The 25,939-nt window shown below is 36.4% G+C and overlaps 2 protein-coding genes across 5 annotated transcripts in view; both read left to right on the top strand.

Moving 5' to 3' along the window:
- Nca (neurocalcin homolog) overlaps nt 1-25,939 on the top strand; it is a 240,375-nt gene that overhangs the window by 178,725 nt on the left and 35,711 nt on the right. The gene's annotated exons all lie outside the window — the stretch shown is intronic.
- Nucleotides 1-25,939, top strand: part of LOC143216249 (neuronal calcium sensor 2) — a 91,596-nt gene that overhangs the window by 47,210 nt on the left and 18,447 nt on the right. For all 3 annotated transcript variants that reach the window (XM_076439129.1, XM_076439128.1, XM_076439130.1), the window contains exons 2-4: nt 8,612-8,730; nt 19,543-19,686; nt 25,782-25,910. In XM_076439129.1, coding sequence (XP_076295244.1) covers nt 8,620-8,730; nt 19,543-19,686; nt 25,782-25,910 — 384 coding nt within the window. In that variant the 5' untranslated portion in view covers nt 8,612-8,619. The remainder of the gene's footprint in view (nt 1-8,611; nt 8,731-19,542; nt 19,687-25,781; nt 25,911-25,939) is intronic.

Genomic DNA, 25,939 nt, shown 5'->3' with positions numbered 1-25,939 from the left:
ATCGATTGCGGAAAATATGTTGACACTGTTGACAGCATTGAAAATTCGTAATTCAGTGTATTCTTAACAATAGAACAACATAATTAATATGAAGATCGATACCCTTTGTTTCTTGTGACCTCTTCAAGTCTTCTAGGCATACCTTCAAACAATCTATTTACATATAACATTTTCGTCAGTACTATTTCAAGCACTCAGTTGTGCTTGTTTAAAAACTGATTTATTATTCCGAAATTTCTCACTAAGTGATATCCCATAGGTGATCAATTAAATTCAAATCGGGACTTTTTTTTTGAGGGGGTCATAGTAACAATTGAATATCATTTTCACTGAAACATTTCGTCGCTAGTTTGCATTTATGTTTGGGGTCGTTATCTTACTGGAAGATATAATCACCGTGGATGTTCATTTTTATTATTGAAACTTGTAAATTCTGTTGCGAAATATTTACATACCCTGCTACTGTTAATATCCCATCTATAAAATGTAGATTGCCAACATCATTTTCAGAAAAACAATCCCAAACGCATAATGATCCTCCGCCATATGTAAAATATGTATTTTAGAAGAACAAGATGTTCTATTTCATTTATTTTATTTAAAGTAACATACTACACTACTGTCAGCAATGTAAAAATTAACCCTTTGCACTCGGAGTAATTTGAACTTGAAAATTAAACATCTTTTCCTCGCTAGAATATTTCCATTCCCTGTAATTTTTAAAATTTTATGGATATGAAATTGGTATAATAGCTCACACAATACTTAAATGTTTAGTAATTGATTAGATACCGACATATTTAATAATGTAAATAATATTTGGAATAATGCCGCAGAATAATTTTTAATGGCGCCTCAGAGTGACCATTCCAGTGCTAAGGGTTAAACGTGTTAATGTCACCGACACGCGTAAGTAATACACCGTCTTTAATTAATGCTGCTAATAACTTTACAGTGTAATTACTCTGAAACAGAGGTTGGTGAGGTCAGAACCATTAGTGTCGGTGCATATAACTTTATTTCTGCTCTCGTTTCCCGACACCTGTGCTCACATTTCATTTGCAATATTGTTACAAGCACCGCTAACGACCACCTTTTGTCCACTTCTGGGCGACTCGAACGAAAGCCTGTATTACTGCCCTCGGTGTTCGTCAAAGTTGGGACACGTTACAATTTAGAAAGGCGAAGGATATTTCAAATGGTATTTAAAGTATTAAATGTTACACAGTTGAATATTTGGAATGGGCTGTGAAACATCGACAAACACAAATATTTTAATTTTGATAATCTAAAGCATAAAATGAAATCGTATAGTACAGAATTAAAAAAGTTGTCGTCTTTCTCAGAGCGCCCGAATATTAGTTCGAGTGACAGTAACGCGAATGAAATGTGAAAACGAGACATTTCCATGATTAACCGTGCCCTGGAGAAGAAGAAAAGTTTGATCTGTTTGAAACTCTTGACCTGTTACAAATTGATGCGTTTTTACGATTATTCGAGTGCAATGCGGTAAATGTATAATGGGTCGGTAACATGTCGCATTAGAAACGGTATCCTTGTGTAGCAACGGATGACGATAGAACACCGTGAAACGCGACGTAAATGTAGGACGTAATTAACACAACGCACACATCAAGAGATCCCGTTCCACTGTAAAGACGACACCGATCTATGTTAATGGAATTGCGCCTGTTTACTTAGCTATTTGCAGGATTAAGCTCTTACCCAAGGGATTAATGATGCGTCGTCCGGCAAACAGATATATTTTTAATCACTGGGAAAGCACTATGACGATCAAAGAGTCCACCAATACTGTTGAAAAAATCAGTATGTACATAACAGTGTGTGTGAGTTACCATTTCGTACATTGATTTGCGGTAATTGAACTTGCACACAAACTCGTACATACATATATTCGTGGACTATTTCATAAATGTATTTCGTCTCTGAATAATTTTATGCCAACAAATCTGAAAAGGTGGTACGTCACTAAGGTTGAGTACGTCAGTAGCTGCTACAGCAAACAGAAAGTACGCGTTTTCGTACTTACAGGTACGATCTGGCAACACTGTATTAGAGTGATTCAAACAAACGATAATCACAAAGGCGGTAAGCCCTTGCCCTACAACTTATTTCACGGTTTTAGCCATTAAAACTTTTTTGTAGTTGATAATTTCTTAAATAAAGGAAGAAAATTAATATCTACTGTATGCCTATATCTATATGTATATTGGGTATGGGAATAAGTTTCCGCCCTTTTGACAGATATCGTTGTACTTAAGTACCGATCCTATATTTGAAGGAACGTAGTACATGTTTTTTAAAAGGTGTGTGTCTAAGCTTCGAAACGCAGTTAGTGGCAATTGTTTGAAGCGTGAACAGCAGTCAATTTTTCGTGTGAAAAATGTCGGCTTTTGTTCCAAGCAAGCAGCATTTGCGGGAAGTCATGTTGCATTATTTTGTTTTAAAGAAAGGTGTTATATATTTACTATATTATATTCATTATATATTTACGGGGACGATGCTCCTTCAAAAACCATGATTTCGACGTAAGGGCAAAGATTGCGATGGTGTGCCAAAAAATTCGAAGATACAGATTTGCCAGCATTACTTGGTAGAAATCCACATCAAACATTTAAAGATCTGTCAATTGAATTAAACGTTATCGATCTACTGTTGGAAAACGTTTACACGTTATGGGTATGGTTTATATGCTTCTTTTCAACAAAAAAGGGCGGAAACTTATTCCCACATTTTCCAATTTTATTGCAGTTTAAATGAAATTAATAACACACATATTTAGTAAGCTCTGTTCAGAATCTTTAACACCAGTCAGACACGATATTGTAAGGCAAGGGGTTAAAGGAGGATCTTAAAAAGTGGCCAAAAATGTTTGGTAGATCAAATAGATAAGGTTATTGATAAGCGTTATTTTTTCGTTTCTAAGAAATGTAAGCCCATCATTATTTGAAAGTTGTAAAAAAGACAGATCAAGTGGAAAGCGCATCGAGCAAAAAAATGAAAATCGTTACGTCCAAGTAAGTTATTGTTTCGTACAAATGTATGAAATGTAAAAGTTCAGACTCTATTCTTTCAGCCGAAAATCGATCGATCGATATCTGAATACATTGCATGCGAGAATAAAACTACTAACAAATCATCTTCAATTCATTTTCATGAGAAGGAATAAAAAAAGAATTATACCAGGGTTGTTTTTGAATAATTTTTTTTAAACTCTACCTAATGTTTACATTGTATTCAACTTTATATTCTTCGTACATTGATCGACGCATGCTTATATTACCATTAAATAACTGAAATATTCTTGCTCGCGCAGCATTGCGTAAGAAATAATTAAACTATTTAGTTATACCTTCAATTTTATAGTTTTGCACTTTAAACGCTATATCTGCTAGGAAAGTTATCCGAAAGACCTAATATTTTGAATTTCGAGGGTTCAAAGGGTTCTTATTTCAGAGAAAAACAAATTTCGTTGAAATTTGAAAGTCGAAAAATTAAATTTTACCCACAAAAAGCGAGCTCCTGGACCACTGTGCACAAGTCTTAATTCCTAATTTAATGCCAATCAAAAGCCTATGTTCTTTACAACTTTTCGCTCCTAAAATGTTAACACAATTTATGAAAAATTTCAGTGGGTTTTGTGCCTTCAATAGTCAAAAACTTTTGATAGTTGATACGTTATGCAACGAGAGTCGGCACTGTTTGCTCACTGATCGTTCTAGCTTTTCAGAAAACAGTTTGAAGCAGTACATATAGTACTTACTGTGGAGCAGATCGAGTGTAAGACGCGCCTACTTCAAATCCCACTCGGTTTCAAGTGGATAAGAAAGATTATGCAGTTGTACAATAGAAAATCCGATTAATATTTGATACTTGTACTTCCACAAGGATAAGACGATCGATGTTCATGAATTAACTATATTCGCATATATCAGAAATATTTCAAGTTTACTGAAGTGATTGGGAGGCAACGATTCGCTTCGTCTGTGCATACGAATTAAATAACAGAATAAAATTCGCAGGACTTTAGAACCGTCCCTCGTATTTACTCTTTCCTCTGTTAACGACATTGAGTTTTGTAAGCGCAAAACCAACAATTTAGTTAGCTGGAGCAAAGTACATATCGCAGGGTTGGCATAACGAGCTGCACTTAACAAGTACTATTTCATGAAATGCAAATTGCCGGTATTATAAGAATACACCAACTTCCCTCGGAAAAATGGTGGCAAACTACAGAAAATGTTTTTTCAGGGTCCGCAAACACAAGACCTAAAACTACAGTAAAAAGGCACACACTTTCCTGTTTTACGAACACATACGTAGATGTAGAGTAACAATTATAATATAATCACGGGATGTATACGGGAGCAAGCTTGACCATGTCGTAGAAACAATTTGCTATCGAAAAAAGAAAAAGAAATGAAATTTGACATTCAGAGAAAAACGTGTTCAAAAATACGACGTATAACATATAAGTTAATTTCGAGTATAATTGTAAAGTTGTCGAAGTTTCATTGCGAGTTTCGAATTTAAATGTGCAATGTATGCTAATTGGTTTCGTATACAAATATTCTGGTAAATTTAAGTAACTTGCAGAATTATAAATTCACTTTTTATATAAATTGACCTACATATATGTATTGTAAGTCGTTTCGCTGGAACGGAACTCTGAGACGCCACTAGAATAATTTATCGCATTGCAATTCGAATGAATTTTCACATTACTAAATTTAATCCCAATTATCGATCGTAAATGTCCAATATTTAATTTAATGATGCTTTCGGCGCTACCGTTTCGATCAATTAATAAATCTAGCAATTTTGCAAAAAAACTTTTGTTCTTTCCTAACGTTTCGGTTCAGTTTTGAACCTTTTTCAAAGATAGAATTTGCGTCTACAAGAAAATATATATATATATATATATATAATACAGTAAATAGAATAGATGAATTGAAATTGATAAAAAATTATATTGATTTGGTTTAGAACAAGCGAGGCAGCATATTCTTCGAATCGTATAAACGCACGTGAAGAAGGGGTTAGTATGTATTTGCGAAGAAATGAAAAATGGCAAATTTGCTTAATAATTCGGCGGTTGACTCAAGTGAATTTGAAACTGAAATTGCACTAAAACCAGGGAAATACGCGGAGTTTCGAGAGCTTGAAACTACGCAAGAGAGCCGAGCAATACAATCAAGCAAGGTTTAAAAAGTTTTGCTGGAGAACCTAGAGTTGGTGGCATATGAATGACGAACTTTTTTACTGGTAAATACGGAAACAGCGGAGCTTACGAAAATATGCGTCGAGGTATACGAATCAGATTCGATACATATTACCCGTAAACATGCTGGACAACTTTCATTCTGCCTTCGAGTTTAACATTTTCATCCGTGAAATTGTATATGAGCCGTTCACAGGCCATTTCGATTAACTTCACTTTTTGAAATATTTTAAATTTAAGTGTAATAAATTTAACTCTAATATTTCATCATATCTCTCTGCACTTTCTGTTTTATGGAGTTAATCGATTTGGCAAGTGAGCGGCTCATATGTAGCACTGTCGTAATAACTGTTACGTACTTACGTATTTTGCATAACAAATTTTTAGTAGCATGCCAGTAAATCCACGATTATGTACTGGGCGTTCTTAGCGACTGTTGATTGTTACCCTCTAACGAGGCAGCGGATCAATTCGTAATACGTATAACGATTATTCGCATAATACGAATTAATCTCATCGACCGAAATCCTACTTAATGAGGATATTATACAGCAGAACGTCAGCCATCGAAACACCGATCGACGGAAAATTCAAATATCGACTCTGTGTTCTGTAATTAGCAGGAAATATTGTATAGAACTTCGAACAAAAAATAATAATTAGCCCTTTGCACTCGGTTGTTCCTTCTTAAGGGACATCAGAGTTTACTAGTGATTACGAAGAATCAACTTATTCCACCGCAACTTTTTGACCCAGAGTGGTAGAAAGATCTGAAAAATGTAATGCCCTTGAACTCTGCTTCTTCGAGAATATTATTGACTGTCAGCGTCCTAACAGGTTTTCTAAAACTATGGGAAAACTCAGAGCAGGGAACTAGGATGTTGGCAGAAACAGTCAGCAGTGACTGCGAATATTCGAGTTTTTTCCATTTCTGACAGTCAATAAACTGAAAAAACATTTCGTACGAAATATTGTAAACCATTACAAGTAAAATATGTAGATCGAGTAAACAGACTAGGGAAAATGGTGGTAGTTATCTATACACGGGTAAGTACATCACAGAAAATGTGGTCAAGTGATGTTTGATTAAATTTCATTTATTTACACCTCCTGAATTACAGTTTCCGATTTGTGTTTATTTCACCAGTAAAATGTGAAAATTGCTCTCGCGAATAGAACAATTATGACGCGTGCAACACATCACTTAACACTTGTTAACCGGATAATCCCGGTATACGTGTGTGTGTGTGGTACTGTGGATACTTACGAATAAAATAATGGCAATGCGTCATACACATGCAGACTGATTCACTGAACGAGGTGTGCGTGAGTGCGTGCAAACACTGTGTTGGATTGTTAATGTTGGTGGATGCAAATGAGTGATTTTTCCTTCGTTCACCCTTTCCACTCGAAAATTTAAACGAAACGTTCAAAAGAGTGTGATTGGGCTTTCGGATCATGACTTCGAACTACACTCCTCAAAAAAATCGATTTCCTGCAAAATCCTGTGGTCGTAGACAAATTTTGAGACCACATTTGAAATCAGCGTGAGAAAATCTACGGGAAATGATATATAACATATTTTTAAAAAAATGTTTTCCGCGCGTGGTAACGGAGAAACCACATTTTCTTGAAATTGTGAAAGTTTAACGAATTTTCTCAAGATTAAAAAACGTTCGTACCATAATCTCCCTATTTTTCCCATATTCTGCTAAGTTTTCGCTTTAATTTTTAAAAAATTTCATCGCTCTACCTCATTTCTATCGAAAGTTCTTTGATTTTGAATCGAGCTTGGTTGAAAGTTCTCACTGTGCACCGCGCCGCGTCGTGTCACATTCGTAAGACTCAATTCCCGTGAGATCGGGCTAAATTTCTCTGTCGAATCATGTTAACCTTGTGTGTAGATTCCGCTAGTCCGGTAATAGTTTTATTTGGCATTGCCAGTGCGTCAATTCCGAGAATTGTAGGTAATAATATGTTTATTGTACACTTTGAATTAAATCGCGACACCAACACATGCAGCACATATATGTATACAGGGTGTCCCAAAATTCGTGAAAATCCCGAAAGGGGGTGGTTCCTGAGACTATTTCAAGCGACATTTTCCTTTGCAAAAATGTTATCCGCGGCTTTGTTTAGGAGTTATTAACGAAAAACACGGACCAATCAGAGCGCGACCTAGACGCGAGTTGCCACAGTCGGCCCGGCGCGCCAACTGTCTATTGGCCGACTGTGGCAACTCGCGTCTAGGTCGCGCTCTGATTGGTCCGTGTTTTTCGTTAATAACTCCTAAACAAAGCCGCGGATAACATTTTTGCAAAGGAAAATGTCGCTTGAAATAGTCTCAGGAACCACCCCCTTTCGGGATTTTCACGAATTTTGGGACACCCTGTATTTCAGTCAGAATATAAAAAACAAATATCCCCTCCACGAAGCTCGAGCTGCCTCGGTCGCCGAGCAGTGTAAACATGCCACGTAATCTGATCCTGGGTCGGATATATATACGTATATATCGGTGTGAACCACTACTAAACCAATTAAAAAACTTCTTTATTTTTCATTATTTTTCTATGGGACTTTCACCAACTTATTTGTGGCATTTTTCTGAGTAAAATGACACTACACACCTCGAGATATCTCGAAATACCGTATCTCGACGTAATCGAGAATCCCGAAATTTTCATAACACTCTACGCCTTTTTTTTTTTTTATTAAAGGAGTGGCGAAAAAATGCATTACGCACACCCTAGGAGGGGGTAGTGTGGGGCTGACGTGACGGTTGGTCGGTCACGCATACCCACTAAAAATCACTTCACTCCCGGGACGATCAATAGACCGCCACTCTAGAAAACTGAGCCGAGATGGTCAGGAGTCCAGGATACCACTATCCGTATTTCTCCTGACTTCTGTGACTCAGGCCCTACTCCACACCTGTTCTTGGCTCATCATAACACTCTCTGCCTGAGGTGTTAGACAAATTTTACGGCCAGGATCTGAGATCAGCATGACGAAATCTACGGGAAATGATGTATAGCATGTCAAAAAGAAGTCTATCCGAACATGGCATTGAATAAGCCACAATTTTCTTGAAATTCGAGGTTAAAAACGTTTGTACCATAGTCTCTCTATTCTTCCAATATTCTGCAATATTTCAGCTACACTCCACAGGAGTTTGGTGGGGAGAACCCAGGAGTAGGAAGACGCGTCATCTGCGACTCGCGAGCCGCAAGTTACCCAGACCTGTTCTTCGCTATGCAAACATGTGTAGAAAATAATTGAAATTTGTATTAAAATTTCGTTTAGAAATTAGTTGTAACAGTAAACAGATATCGTTGTGAATAATAACATGCATATTACTTATTGTTACAGATTACAAAATGGGTTGTTTTGGGAGCAAAGACAAGTTGAGCAAAGAGGATATGGATTTCTTAAAGTCGAATACGAGATACGATGAAGCGACTATAAAAGATTGGTACAAAGGATTTAAAGTGAGTATAGCATTTTAATATTTAATGTGGACTGCGAAATTATGTGTTCCGTTCAATTTCTGACACTGCAATAACAGAAAGTGCAAACAAATCTATTGGACATTGTACAGCCCCGAATACTGATTCGAATTGGCTAATATCACTGTCGAACACCAAATTTGTTCCCTAATTACTGTTGGGTCCTTCTTATAGAGTTTTTTGCACTGATTTCGAATCTATCCTTAATTTTTCTCCTATACGCACAGTTTTTGAGGAACATGGCTTTGAAAAAAAACATATTTTCCAACTTTAAACACATATTGTGGTGTTATTATAAAAGATATTGAATTGTTCTTTACAGCAAAAGATTCTGTAGACTTTTCCGAATACAGTGAAATACAATATTAATACATTATGATTGTTTAAACATGTTTAAACATGTTTAAACAATCACTGAAGGCGGAGAGACACCACTTTTGCACCAATTCTTGGGGATATTTTTCAATTTATCTCAACAAATAAGGGTCCAGTGGTAAATCAAACTATACCACTCGTTAGAGCAGACTTTTATCTTGAGAAGTCATCCTGTCAAGTTTGGATCGTCGACGTTTTTTTCGAACCAGAAAGCAAGAACGCCCGTTGTAGTGGTGAGCGCTACTGGTGGCAACTCATGTCGGGCGAAGATATTTTGCTTTCTGGTTTCAAAAAAACGTCGACGGTCCAAACTTTAAAGGGGAGTTTCTCAAGATAAAAGTCTGCTCTATGGCGTGGTATAGTTCGATTTTCCGCTGGACCCTTATTTTTTTGAGATAAATTGAATAATATACTCAAAAATTGGTGCAAAAGTGGTATCTCTCCGTCTTTAATCATTGTTTAAACATGTTTAAACAACAATAATGTATTAATATTGGATATCACTGTATTCGGGAAAGTCTACAGAATCTTTTGCTGTAAAGAACAATTCAATATCTTTTATAATAACATCACAATATTTGTTTAAAGTTGAAAAATATGTTTTTTTTCAAAGCCATGTTCCTAAAAAATTGTGCGTATAGGAAAAAAATTAAAAACAGATTCGGAATCAGCGCAAAATACTCTATAAAAAGGACCCACCAATAATTAGGGAACATAAAGAAAGTTGAAATTTGTTCGACAGTGTAATCATAATAATTATTGTAAATATTATTGTGGAATGACAAGAACAACGTCAGTTCGCCTGATATTCCGCACAGGCACTTTTCGGTAATTACAGGAGAACGCCGATTATCCGGACACCAGTTTTCCGAAATATCGATTATCTGAATTTCAATTATCCGAATACGATGTTTACAGTTTCGGACGCGCGTAGTTCAATGTCTCCGTTTATTATATCGTGTATGTTTCATGCGTACGTACAGATTCAATGTATACCATGAATGTCGATAGGAAAAGTGGTGCTGAGATTAGAAGATAAATGAAATATCATTGAACTTGCCACGTAATGGTAAGATCATGTAATTTTCAATTACTATCGACACAATCCAATATAATTTTGATCCGTTTTCATATCAACTTGAAGATAGTAATTCATTAAATGTACATTTACATCATTTAGTACAATATTTATAAATTGCAATGTGAATGCAAAATAATATACAGTACATTATTAATATGTACATAAATACAGAAAAGTTAAAAGTTGTACACTCCCATCCACAAATCACTGGACACTTACTTATCTTCGACAAAATTGTGATTAAAGAATACAAGCTTTCAGTTTGAATTTATTGTTTTATTTTGATTAGATGTAGCTATATTGTACGATAAGATTTGAATGCAAAATTAAATATATACACATACTATTTGTATAAACGTTGGAAAAAAGAGATTGGAAAATGTGGGATAATTATGGGCAGCTCTAGAAGCCAAATTGGAAAACAATTACCCCACTTAAATTTCAGAAATTAGAAAATATAAGGGTAATAATTAATATTTCGGAAATGTTGGATATTAATGTCAGATTTGATTTACATGTTCTCAACATTACAATGTAGATTATAATGTAGTTTTATAATGCAGGTGCTTTAATAACAAAAAATCGTCTGCATCGAAGTTTGAATAAGTGTCCGGTGATTTATGGACGAGAGTGTATGTCGGTGTAAGACTTCTGTAATTGAACATATTACGTTATACACGGTTAATTAAAATAAATGAAAGACTACATGGATGTTATACATATACAACAGAAATACGTAATCAATTTGCGAGAAGTAATTCAGTAGGTTACGACGAATGGAATTGTTAATCATTGAAAATAGACGTGCACGCCAGACATTTAGTTATTCTAGTTTAATCGAGAGGACTACCACTCGTCCTTGAGCAAATCGAACCTTTTCAGGCTTGCCACTCCCATTCATTCTATCAGATTAAACTTTATGCGCGATGTCGTTTGTCTTGCGCTTTTGAAGCAGACAGTATTGCCCTCATTACCATTTCAACGTACTGTTTCTGAATCCTTGGGATGCCGACACATAAAGCGGTCAGGGTTTATTTATTCCGACTTGAATTTGAAACCTCCTTTCTCCAAACAATAAACAGAAATCTGTTCTAGGTACAAGGGTAGTTCATAAGGGTTCATCGAAACAACAATATGTTAGCGAGGTATTATCCAAAGAAGAAAGAAAATTGTTTCGATAATATCTCGTTAACTATTAGCTTTAGGACATATGAAGGTCAGCACTTTTATACACGGAATTTGATACCCTATCGAGATATGGTATAAAAAATAGGACATTCCATTTAAAAAAATCAAGGTGACCTTGAAATGTCCTCCGCCACTCGACCCACAAGAAAACAATTAATACTACGTAATATAGCCCATCATACCAAACAGCTTTTGTAGGAACACTTTTTTGATAGCGGCAACATCTTCCGAGATATCCAGCTAATCTGATCTGATATTCATATACCGCATAAAAAAAATCGCACGAAAAACATCTCACGAAATAAAAAGATCGCACAAAAAAAATTCGCATAGAAAAAGACCGCGCAAAAACAGGTTTGACTGTATTACACAATCAAAATAGATGAAAATTAAGGGGTCGAATAATATTTACTTACCTGGAACCTAATTGAGCCTTCGTTAAAAATACACGTGCAATACCGCAGACGCCACAAAAATGGACGACAGAGTGTCTTTATCCACTTTTATAACAAAAACAACCGAAAACGAATCGCGCGTTCTTCTCCTTTTTTATAATTAATGATCAACAACTTATCAAGGGAACGTTTAGCCACGGTCTTCCCTACTTGAGTTAATTTGGGCTGATTGGGTAGACCCCCAAACAGTGTTGGCCCAGGGCCTCAAAACGAACGGTCCGCCACTGTAATTATGTGGAAAGCTTAAGAGATCAATTTTTCCAAGCAACCGAAAGGTTCGACAGAAATAGCGTTACTTCGAGATTCAATTGCCAGGAGCAACGCGTTTCCATTGGAAATTCAATAAATGCTGATTCGCTTTGGTTTAATATGCCGATTCCTTCCTTTCATCTGATTGAATCGACATCGCTACTAGATAGATGGGGAACGCTGATAGATAGAGGACGCTGAATAATTAATCACAGCTTTTAAAATTTTAGTTTAAATCTACATATTTATCCAGATATGATTTGACAGCTGATTTTATGCATTTATGACAATAAATGTGTAGGTGTAATTTAAAACAGTAAAACATTAGAAGAATTTTAAAATACTATAATATTATTTTCAATATATTGAACATATTAAAACGAAAAACGTGGGGCGCAAGATAATCTCCAACATGATCGTTTCTTTTGACCCCTCGATCGGCCATGCGGCCACTTCAGTATACTCCGCAAGGAGGCTATACACTAGTTTTATTTTCTTAAAGTCTGTTCCACCAATCCGACCCCCATGTAACTTATGCAACTTTATAGCTCAGCAAGGAAGCTCTACTCCTGATTTTTTACAGACGTATCACCCAAGGGGTTGTTTAGAAAAACCATCCCCAAAGAATTAATTCCTTTATTTCTACCGTCCATGATTGAGCTACAATTTCGGAAAAATATATTTAGTAGAGCTTAAAGGTACGTAACATTTGCACTTTAAAGCATTCGAATATCTCAAGTAATTTTTGAGAAAAAAAATATAATGTTCAGGGTTGTTATTCCCATGTCACCTTTACGAAAGGGGGTAGGGGTCTGAAATTACTCACAGTGGTTTTCCTTGCAAACAGCCTCATTTCGCAAATTTAAACACTAAAATCGGTGCTGGGGCCAGTTTTCCTATGCTTACCCTGCTATGGGAAAACGAATGATGGGAGATTGTTCCTCAGATATTCAACTAACTCAACCCACAAAAATTTAACAATTTATGTAAAATTTTTAAAATTGAATTTTTACCGCTGAAATCGGGCAAACTGTGCGACGCTTTAAACTATCATAACTTCCGAGGTGGAACGAGGAGGGACGTGAACTTTACAGGATCTTCTAGACGAGATATTGCTGAAAATGTTCCACTTATTGTTAGTTAGAGGACGCAATTTTACGCAACTTTTAATTGATCCCTTGTCAAACGTGAAAAGTTTTGACGATTTTCTTTAGTTCACTAAGTATTCTTTTTTATAATAAATTATGAACAATAATTTTCAGTTCCTGTCGCGTTCTCAACATAGATGTGTACTAATCGTAAAAAGAAAAATGTTCAATAGGTTTTCCAGGGCATCATTATGAAAAAAGGGAATTTTTTCGGTGAAAAATGGTATCTGAAAAAGGTTTAATAACTTTAATTTAATTAATGTGATTGTTTTTTCGAAGGCAATGGACATTTAAGAAACATTATACATTCACTATAAATCGATACGACGATTTTGATTTTTTAGTCCGTGAACAGGTCCATCTCCGAGTAGAAAAAATAAAATAATATTAAATAAAGTGTGTCAACAGCAAGTCAATTGCAAGATACAGCAGCTACAAACACATTTATTTCAGCTTTTGATCATCTTAATCAGCTATAATACAACAGTGATCTTGAACCCTTTAAATGTTTTCACGTTTTGCACAGTTGATTTACATTATTGTCATAAACGCATAAGAAGAAGATTTTTTTCTTTTCATCCTATCTCTTCTAACTTTTATAACAGACTATTTCGCCCGGTGATTCCTAAGGCGATCCGCTTTTTCTTTCGCTTCTGTTCCTAGCGAGATTCCTGATCGAACCGTCAATTTGTCCCTTAACTCAAACTTGCGTCAAACAAGGCTTCCAATTTAACTCTGCGAAAGATTGTAGAAGATTTAAACTTTCGATGGGACCATTCCGGAGTGACGAATTTTGCTGAAATTTCGTACACAACTGGAACACTCGGTAGTGTTTCGCCATTATTTTTGAGCATCAGCAGTCATCTCTGAAGAAGGAGTTCAAACAGTTCCAAAAATGTGCAAATGGGTACAATTGTTTGCAAAATGTCTGAAAAATTATGAAAACCAAACAAAAATTTTAAAAAATCCCTGAAAAATTAAAAAAGAAAGATAGAATATAAAATTCGACAGAGTTTAGTACGATTTTTATTTATATCAAATTTACAAGGACTACTACTACCTTTGAAAAAAAGATTTTATTTGATTTCACATCCTTAACTTTTCAACTTCCCAACTTCAAAAATTGAAGAAACCACTCCATATACACGTAGACACTTCCAGATAAAATAATATATATTTTTGTAACGTTAGAAACACTTCAACGTAATTATACTGCGGATCTTGATGGATTTATGGTTTATAAAAATTTTCAAAAAACGCTCGAGTATCAAATTCGACAGAATTTGGTACGAATTTTATTTATTTTATTACCAATGATATTAGGATTTTATTTGGCACCATGTTTTTCAAATTTGTCTAAACAAATTGAAAATTGCATAAACATCCGCAATCTAGTAATAATATTTAAAACGAACACCGTACGCGTTGCGTATCCTTCAATACATTGTGGTATATTATTAGATTTCGCTTAAAATTCTTAATTGTCAAATTAATTATTGTTAGATTTTCGAATTAATAATTCTCAAAACACTACATGATTAGAATCGATCTCAAGGAAACCTACAACAAAGAATTTGCTCTCTATTTTTACTGTTTTATATTAAATAACTGATAAAGTCATCAGACACGAAGAAGGTGTTAATATATTTTGATCAGTGTTTTAACATTGTATAAAAGTGTTAACCACATTAATCCTAATGAAAATTATCAAACAGCATATTCTTCTTATTGTTAGAATTTCGCTGCGGCAACCGCTGCGTCTGATTCCTGTCCTCTTAGTTTCGTGACGCTAATTAGTGATGAGCTGGGTTTCGAGGATAATGACGAGGGTAACAGTACGAAAGCGAGTGAGCACTCACGTGTACGTCCGCCTGAGAGGAAAGGCACGTTCAAAGTAAACTGTGGAGTTTAAGCTCTTTTTTCCATTTGTTCACCACATTGTCTTTTCGCCAAGTATCTCCTATGAAATATTCAAAAGAGATAGGGAAAGAATTGTTACTGTCAATTCCGAATGTATTTGCAACAGTAATCATCAAACCGTTTAATCTGTGCCAGTAGGAAGTCAATCGTCGCGAAATTTTAATAAACATGATCCCTAAAGAATGAAAATATTGGCTTGAAGAAAAGATGTTTCATGTTTTTTACACTTTCTTCAAACATTTATACGTATATAACTTTGTTATATTAATAACCCTTAATCGGGATTAAGTTTTTATGGATGTTGCAAATTGCAAGGAGACAAATAACCATGTTCCAAATGGTCACCAAATAACGAGGTTGTGTTAATCTTTAAAAAGATCTCCTAGTCACGCACTAATCATAAACCCAGGTACGACGGCAAACCCTCTGTACCGCTATTCCCTTCGCGAAGGCATACGGAAGGCAAAGAATACGATTTCTGCCGATGGACTACAATCTTGTCATAGAAAAAGTACGAGGACAAATTCTTTACGAGGTGAAAGAGGGTTCGCTACGCGACAGACGCTCTGCTCGCTATTCGAACGTCAATAGCTTCAAACAGGAATAATTTGAGAACTGGATCGAGCTGGACACTAATTCCTTTACGATTATGTAGAGAAAGGTGTACTAAAAATAGTCCAATTTGTTACAAACTGGGATATCCTGGGACCTGAAAGATCTCCCTTGCCAATTATAAAGAATTTTTAAAATTTTCTCCATTTAGTTCAGCATTGACTTTTAATATATTATGCAGACTAATCAATAATGTAAGATACGATTTCGTATCGCAAAAATCTGCTCTTCAATTTAAAAAAAAATCGAGAGAAAATATTAAATAGCAACGTCAAGGCATCGCATCAAGAGAGAAGCAATTTTTCTCGTGAAAAATACTCCTCTTGAAACGTCCAACTTTCAATGTTTATTACAACTATAATATTTATTAAATTGTACTATTTTCTTCATTTCCGAGGTCTATGGTCATTTGGGAAGCAATGTTCATAGTCATCAATGTCATATATTAGATTTCGATACGAGGAAGTTCGTTTTAGAGGTAAATGTCACACTTTTCCCCAATCCGGCCCACTGTGTTGTCGACGCGGTCAGCGCGGTAGACGCAGTCATAAAAAAATAGTGTCCCTGCACGATATTTCTCCGTGTAGAACACAGTTGTCGGCAAAATATCGCGATTTTACTGTAGAATGGAATTATTCTAGGTCGGAAAAAGGGTTTAATATTTTCAAGATAAAATATCTTCGAGCGCGAAGGGTTAGTGTTCTCCTCGGGAAATATTTTTCGACAGTACCTTTATATTATTCTAGGCTTACAGGGTTGCGTATTCCCTTTAACAACAAATAAGTGAAATAAATCATAGGACAAGAGCATAAGAAAAATCCGGCAAATAGAAAGTGCCTCGTCTACTAGACTTTGATTGAGATGTCGTGAGGCATGATCTTTCGGTATTTTCCGATCCGAGCATGATACATGGTGCCACAACGTCTGGAGCAGCGTTCCCTGATTATACGAGTATGCTCAATAGTGGTCGCTTAAATGATCGACAGCATATAATCACGCTGAATCGCATTAAGGTCAACGTAGCAGTTGCAGTGGTTATTATGAAACTTAGCTGTCTTCAAGCCTTTCAGAGTGGAAATACAGTCTTCTATGGAAACATGCCGGCGTAAATCGATGCTGTGCACGAGAACTCGAACTCTCCTTGCAAATGCTCCATTCAAAAACCGACGTGCTGTTGGTAGGAAAATTTTCCTCGTGAAATTCCCTTTGAAGTAGCGCATTTTTTAGAAGCACTCGGAGAAGTTTCATTTAAAGTTAAGGGGAGGAAGAAGTGTCGTAAAACATGAGTCGCTTTCCATATTGACTGCAGAAAGTTGGCCGTTTCACATGGAATAACACAGCGTATGGCTATGGATTGAATATAAAACTATAATAATGCTAGCAGCAGCAGATGTTGTTGAAAATAATAACTCTGAGCCGCACAGCATGTAGTGGTGCTCGTTTGTTACGATACTGCAATTAATTGTAAAACAAGCTTGGCATGCTGATTGGCTTGAAAATAACAAAGCCATGGAAAAATTGATTTACGTACTCGTTTGATCATGTACTTTTGTCCATCCGGCAAACAGATTCTGCAAATATTGCAAACAATATTTTTACATCTTCATTTTTCATGTGTTTTTACGTAATTCCGCAAAATTACACGACTTACTTACTCCTCATAAGGTAATTCCATTAACCTTCAGTTACTCGCACTTCACTTTCTACATAACTGTTTACATAGACAATTGTACAATGCGAGGCATTAACTATTGCTATCTGCAATGACTCCGAAAGTACATATGATAGTAGTAGTAAAAATTTTCGAAATAATAGTGTACCTTATAATAAAAAAAAAAGTATAAAAAAAAGTTACTACGACGAGACTCGAACCCGGGACCACGGCGCGGCGTAGCAGTTCAGCTCACAGCCACAACGTCACACCATTACTTGGTAACAGAGTGAATTATGTAAACTAACAGATTACGTCCACAAAACTTTAATTTGCAAATATCTCGAAAATTACTGAGTAGTTGCCCCTATAATAGGGTATATTCGTAATCAGGGGAACAAGATCTATAACTCTGTAATGTCTCAACTAAATCTGTGACGCGAAGGCTTTGCATTCTCCTTGTGAGTAAAATTTCAATCCTGTATCTCGATCGGGAGAGTAGTTATGAGGTAAAATAGAAAGCCAGTTTTTGGCCTTTTTTTCCTAGTTAATGATGTTCAGAAATTCTGCGAAGGATGACAATATAAAGATATTTTATGTATACAAGTCATGAATGATGATTTTAACATTAAACCTAGCAACACCGGTCAAAATAACCGGTTCCAGGTTTTTTATTTTACAATTAGAAAAGTAATAAAAATAATTTCATAAGAAATAATTGTATAGAGATATATTTAGTGGAGCACATATTACAATAGGAGCTGCACGAAATCTAAATAAAATCAATCTTAACATGTAGCAGTTACTTCCGAAGCTCGGTAGGTTTAGTGTTAACTTGTTAACGAAGTGTAACTACTTTAGGTGAGGTGGCGAGTTTTTACCCTTTAATACCTTGACACTGATCACTGATTGTTGCGAGTCCTTGCTAAAACTCTGGCGATATTGCAGGAAAGTACATAAGCTGAATAACCGCAATCCACACGGTGGATTCAAGCACGTTACATCGTGATGTAGGGTTCCTATGCCACCACGGACACGGACACGGTGGCCGCCGTAGTTCTTGCTCTTACAGGTTGAGCAGGATAGAGGGAATCAAATACCCCCTCGTTGCCTGCGGCTCGGATAGCCTAGTAGCAGAGACCTCCGCGCTGGTTATTACACATCGTCGACCGTGCTACAATTTTACGAATGATTGTCCCCTCAGAGGATCGTACACCCTCTACGAGCCAAGTTATCTCGTAGTTCTTGGTATACTAGTAGAGTAGTTCGGACACCACCGAACAAGCCAGTTTCCGTATTACACTTCAATGTAGCCCTCCAGGGAAGATAAAAGATATATAGAGCCAGTCCCATAAATCGTATATATAATACCTCGTCAATCGATCCGGGCTGAGATTTTCGACATAAAACACGAGCTGCTTGTTAAGAGAGGGGATCCCTTGGAATATTCCACAAACAGTGCCACACTCTAGAGATGCAACTGACGATACGATTATTAGGATGGAACGAAAAAAGCACAATTCTACGATTATTATCTAATTAGTGAAACAAAGTTGCCTTTTATCTTTCAGATTAAGTTTGCACACGTTGGGTCGCGTCAGATCAATTTTTAAGGTGTCGCAAGAGCATTGGGTCTAGCAGACTAAGAATGGTCCGGTGGCCTAAGCCACGATTTTTATTGATATTGTGTGGAAAACACAATTTTTTAGGTTTAGGTCTTAGGTTGAAAGATAACCTCCTAAAATTTTAAGTCGTTAACCCTACATATTGGGTTGGCAAATGAGTTCGTTCGGTTTTTTCCAGTGGAATAAATCACAAAAACCGAACGGACTTATTTGCCAACCCAATATAAGGATGCTATGGGGATAAATACCCTTAACTGTATCATTTTTTTTCTCGGTTGTTAATTAAGATATTCAGATGAAAAAAAGAAAACGAAAATACTCGAACTTACCACCTTCATATCATACATCTTTTTCACAATTGTAATCAAATTATGAAGGGTAGAAAAAAATCATTTAATTTTTGAGGGGTGGGAATTGCAAGCAACTCTTCGAGTGACAACTACTATGCTTGAAGAAAATAACGTGTTATTGTGCTTTTTGAATGTTGCAGCAAGATTGTCCGAATGGCTGTTTAACACCTGCAAAATTCGTCGACATGTACAAAATGTTCTTCCCATCTGGCAACGCGGAAGAATTCTGCGATCACGTCTTCCGTACATTCGACATGGACAAAAATGGTTATATCGACTTTAAGGTAAGTCAAGCTTCTTTAAATTGATTTCTATACATACATATAGTACGTAGTATAGCAATATCGAAGGCAATTTATAGTAGCAAACCACATAATGGAATTTCTTTCGCTATCCACCATCGGTTATTCCGAACGATTGAACTCGTACCGAAGTACGATTTTCAGAAGGAAACCCGTGCGAGTGCCGATATTTATCCAGCATTAATCATAAATTGCGTTACGTCCATTAACAATTTAACTCTCATCCATCCCTCATTTTCGCAACTTAATTTGTCCGTTGGTGTTAAATAGACGCAATAATACAAAATCAAATTAAAAGTCAAATAGTTTACTACATAACGTGGAAAAAAATTTTCCAAAAGGCTGAGACAATACTATTAGTAACACTAATATTTAACTAATAGTACAGGGACAATACTGTTAGTGGTAGTAATATTTAACTATTAATAGTACTATATTAGGTACTATTACTTTTAGTACTAATAGAGTACTATTACTACGAATTTACAAATGCATATGATTGACAAAAATCTAGCAAACAGATGATTTAAATGTTCAATCTAGGTCCAGATGAAAAAATAGTCAAAAAATGACTATTATTATTTTTCTCCGTGATTTCGACAAATTGTAATTGTTTAAAATTACGTCATCCAATACACTGATCCCCCTAACTCCTTGAAAAAGGTCAAGTCGATTGGTTCAGTTTTAAAAACGTTATTCTATTGATCCTAAAGCCTGTCCGAATAGCGATGCCGACCACTGCATCTTGTTTCCATTTCCATAAAACAGGGCCATTGTATTGGAAACTAAATGGTTCGACTCTAACTGTAGGGTCAAGAAGTATGCTGGCTGGTAATCCGAGATTTGCGTTTGTTTAACCCAGATCCGGAGATTCCACTCATTTGCGAGTTTCCATTTAATAGAAATACCTCTTGTTGCGTACACACGTTAGCATTATGTTTAAACCCTTTGCACTCGGAACTATTCTAAAATATTTTCATTCCCTATATAATTTTTCAAATTTTATGGATACGAAATTGGGGTAGAATACCTCGTACAATACCTAAATGTTTAGTAATTGGTTAGATACGGACACATTTAATAATGAAAACAATATTTTAAATAATGGTAAAGCAATTTTTAGTGGTGCCTCTCAGAGTCGCCAATCGAGTGCTAAGGGTTAAGAAACTCCCATCATCTTGTAAAGGAAAAGACATAGAATTCGAAAACGTTAATAGAAATCATTTTTGCACATCTTTAACACAAAATACTCAATAATCAGATACAGTTATTTATTTTGTTGTTTTTCATTCTTCGATAAGCCCCTTTTCATTTCCCATCAGTTTTAACTCCATAAAGTAATATTTTATACTTCCAAATTGTGAATTTTTTCTCTAAAATCCGTATCAATGCCACCGATCGGAAACATTCTGCCAGGGGTTGTATTGAGCGAATATTGAAATAGCTTTTTTTGCATATGTACCATCATCCTGAAAATATTATCTTTAGCATTGAAATAACCGTAAAACACCGAAACAAAATATAGTGCATACCCACAAACAAAGGTCACAATAGAGATGTAAACTGAAAACAGTAAACACGTAAGTACTGTCCTAAATACACTGACTTGTCCTACTTCGACCAAGCTGAACCTACACGAAATTTCCCATTCAAACGCAAGGTTACAGGTTTCGGTTTCCCTCTCGACAGTCATGATAAAAATAACAGCTCGAGGGGAATGGGCGGTGAATTAAACCACGAAATTTATTTTACAACCAATCTCTACGTTGATATTTCAGGGTCATTGCATATTATAAAAATACAATGTGAATACTTCAAGCTACGTATGAATATTATAAAGTGAATTACAGACCTGAAATATTCCAAAAAGTCATGAAAGTGTTGGTATTCTTTAACACTAACCGTACCACGACCGACATTTTTTATTATTGAAATTGTTACTTCCATTAGAAATTAATAGATGCATTACTTCATTCAAGTAAGTACGCGTTGTTATAAAAACAGTTAGAAATATAAATAAATTCAGTCTTGTAATTTTTATAAAACAACCTATACTACATAGTCACATTTTGTGCTCAGAATCTCAAAATGCTTCGTTTCTGAATGATTAATGAGGTTAAGGAAGTGAAGTAAAGGTAAAAATTGTTTATAGAACGAACTATATGTGTATGAACGAGCTGTCTATAAATATCACTTTAATTAAACTAAAATCAGAAAAATGTTCGAACGATAAAACAAAACTCTAATCTATGTAACTTTGAATATATGATCGTAAAAAGCAAAGACTATTGATTGTTATTATTAATTGTATCTGCTAGGTTGCTTCTGAAGTCATTACATAGAAAGATTTCCTTGAAAAATCGAATAGATTATACATATACAGGGTGTTTCGTAACTGATGATACATGCGAAAAGGGGGTGATACTACATGAAAAAATAAGTCGAAAAAAAGGACTAACATGTTTTCGTTTGGCAGCTCGTTTTCGAGAAAGTCGAGTTTGAAAATGCAGCGAATACACGTGCTATTGCATAGGAATCGTCTGACGCGTCTGACCATGGTCAATCAATTCTACTTTCTCGATACACACACATATTAAAGCACTTACCCGGCGAAAATTCAAAGTTTTCTCGAAAACAAAGCTTCGCATGAAAAAATTCTATTCTATATTTTCGACTTATTTTTTCATGTAGTATCACTATCCTGTAGGATCAATGGTTCAGGACTTATGGTTGCTTAAAGTTGAGCAATTTGCAGTGTTTTTGACAGGTAAGGGCGGCGCCATATTGGCAGCACGGGCACACAGTAATATCGCTGACATAGAGAAAATATCTGAGAAAATGTTTGAGAAGAAATATAATAGATGTGATCGATTTCTCAAAACACAGTCGGGCCGGTCCTTGCCGCCCCCACACGTACCTAATCCCAATTTAACTTTTACAGACCAGGTAAAACGCAACATCGTGGCCATGTCTTCCAAAATTCAAACAACAATCGCAGTATCCGCTCTATATTATCAGCATTACCGCGTGCCCGTGCTGCCGTCTAGCGGTTTTGCTAGATGGCGACGCGTTTACCTGTCAAAAACACTGCAAACTGCTCAACTTTAAGCGACCATAACTTCTGAACCACTGATCTTCTACAGGATCGAAACTTTGATCTGCAGGTACAAATCTACTGGATGACATACCAAATACATAGTAATTTATAGATGAAATGCAACAATTTTGAGTCCGATACAGTAAAGAGCAACCCAGTTCTGTTCTGTCTACGAGAAGTTGATTACTGCAACGTCATTCGGCTGATTTGCACATTTCCTCAAAGTTTCAGAGAATGTCGATATCCAAAAGTTTCATCCCAGTCGGAGCCCGATATTTCCTGAACCTTCCTTTTTAGCGAAACAAAAGACAACAAATGTCACGTTATCATGAAAAAGCTATCGATTGTTCTGACAAAGTCCTATTCCAGTGTCGCACGATATAGTAAACAAATGGTAAAGCAACATTGCTCGGAGGCTTATGAATACCGCAATACCAATTCGGATTCCCATTATCAGTCGCAGTTCCGGCAGTTGTCATCGCCGCCGCCAGAACTGTTTGAATTCGCACAGGCGGTATTTGCCACACTCCACCTTCATTTCAAACATCGTATTCAAATGAGCGTTGAATTATAATGGGAATGCAATCATAAATTCTATCTTCTGCGCGGCGCTGCGCTGGTTCAACTGGTGTTGGTTACGTTACCGAAACCGTTCTTTCATTCTTAACGATGTTTGCTCTCTATTTTTTCTTCTTCGCATTCATAAGCAAAAGTTTCTTTTCAATTTTTAATCCACTCACGAATTTATCTATAAAAAGTGGATGCTTATTAATGAATAATAAGTATCGAACGAATGGGCACTTTGACCCTTGTAATATTTGTAAATTTAAGAGTAGCTAACACCTAGTACATAGCTTTACTGTCCAAAATTACTGTTAGGGTTAATACCAGAATATGATAATATATGATAATGATAATATACAAAGTGTTAACTGTGCGAGGAACGTGTTCACCGTTCGAGGACAAAACCAGAAGAGAGGCTACAAGCAGCGACAGTGACACCACACACATAGAGACGCACAGGTCTACCAACATAAAGCGTAGCGCGCGAATTAAACTCACTCTAACACGACGTATTAAGGGGGTACTATACCCTCGATTTGTAACTAGAAAATAACTATTTATCAATGTTATAAACCTCTGTGCAAAAAAAAAGTTTGGTAACATTGATAAACACGCAACTGCCTAATGAACACGAGATGGAGTTGCTTCCTATTTCTATATTCTATTCAGCTCGTCGCGAATGCCGTTACACAGGGCAGCTCGCACTAATATCAGTGCCACCGATGAGAATATCTAACTCATCTGTGTCAGTTTTGCTATGATTCCACGATGACAGCAGTGCAGCAGTGAAATGTTGCACAATATCACAGCACTGATTGACAGTCCTCCTGACTAGGCGCCATCTCGTCTAAACGAACTGCACTAAAATTGGCTCTAGACTGGCTCTGCATCCGGGAGGACCTCTGTCTTCATAGGGAAATCTATGCTAATGTGAATGAAATCACGCGCCTCGATTTTTTGACCTTATACGAGCATATTTTGAGCTGCACAAAGGTTCATTTGATAGAGGAAGGTTCATTACAAGGCGCTCTTCTCGTCATATCAGTCAAAAAAGTCTCTTTGAGACAGAAAAATACATTGAAATCTGCGGTTATTTTTCTAGATTTTTTCTCTACTTTGGGCACTCATATTATTAGATATAAACATAATCTCGTTAAATCATGAGAAGACCGCCCTGTATTTAACCTTCCTCTACAGAATGAGTCCTCGCCCAGCTCAAAATATGCTCAAATAACGACAAAAAATCGAGGCGCGCAAACCCATGTTTCGACCCAAAATCTAGTAAGATTCTAGTTATTTTCTAGTTACAATCCGAGGGTATAGTTCCCCCTTAAATTCCGGAACGGTTCTCCATTTGTCTGTCACGTTGTGTTTTTATCCGATTCTCGGGCATACGTAGATACAGTTGATTCGACGTCTTTTAAAAGTCTTTAGGCGAAACGGCAGCAGTGATGCAAGTAGTGGTGCTAACTGATGGCAGAAGTTGGCCAGAGGGGCCAGCCCGTTGGTAGGGTCAATATGAGAAGTGGAGACACTCCAGAGGTCAGGAAGAGCAAAGAGCCGGCTCGCCCTCGACTCCGTTCTATGAGACCCTCCTCGTTTGTCTACCTCAGGCGTCAGGCGACCTAGTTGTGCTCCATTGTACCTATAACGGCGATGCTTCAAATCCCCTGTGTACCTGACGTAAGAGGATTCACAGTACCTGAAAATCACCATGTCGCCGCAATCACGACCTTATTACCCTTTTAAATCGCATGCATCTGCGAGATCTGCGTATTCGAAAGGAGCTTTTGTTCCTTTCGGTCACACCAAAATCGGACCATTTCGTTCACGGTAACTTCCAGATTCAACCACCAGAATCAGGGTGTGCCGTAAATCGTAGTACAAATCTGGTCTCAAAATTTGAAATCAGCGTGAAAAAATCTACGGGAAATGATGTATAGCATGTTAAAAAAAAATTTACTAGAGAAACCACATTTTCTGGAAATTCTACATGTATAACGAATTTTCTCAACGTTAAAAAACGTTCGTACCATAGTCTCCCTATTTTTTCCATATTCTGCAAAGTTTCAGCTTTAATTTAAAAAAAATTAATCGCTCTACCTCATTTCTATCGTGGCGCGCTAATTTCTGCAAAGCACTAACTTCAAACACAGCTGCTATAGGTAAAAAATTGTCGCAGCGAGTTCATGGCGTACTCAATCGAATCGGCAGAATCTCTGCTCCAATGTGACGTTCGGATCATGGTATCTGAAGAACTAAATCCTTTGTCCTGTGAGACCCCACGGGATTGAAATAAATTCCGCATCTATCTCGCGGGATTGAAAATGGCGCAGGATTGCAAACTCTAGGCATAAATAACAACCCATTGCTATTATACACGTTGTTGAAGTGTGATCATAATCTTCTGTTGCAGGAGTTTCTGCTAGCTATCGACGTAACATCTAGTGGAACGCCAGAAGAAAAACTGAAATGGGCTTTCCGCATGTATGATGTTGATGGAAATGGTGTCATCGATATACAAGAAATGACAAAAATTGTGCAGGTATGTAAAGTTTATAGCTATACATTAAC

This window comes from Lasioglossum baleicum, chromosome 15, assembly GCF_051020765.1.
Source record: "Lasioglossum baleicum chromosome 15, iyLasBale1, whole genome shotgun sequence".
Lineage (NCBI taxonomy): Eukaryota > Metazoa > Arthropoda > Insecta > Hymenoptera > Halictidae > Lasioglossum > Lasioglossum baleicum.
Note: the sequence above shows the minus strand (reverse complement) of the source record. Positions and strands in the feature narration are given on the sequence as shown.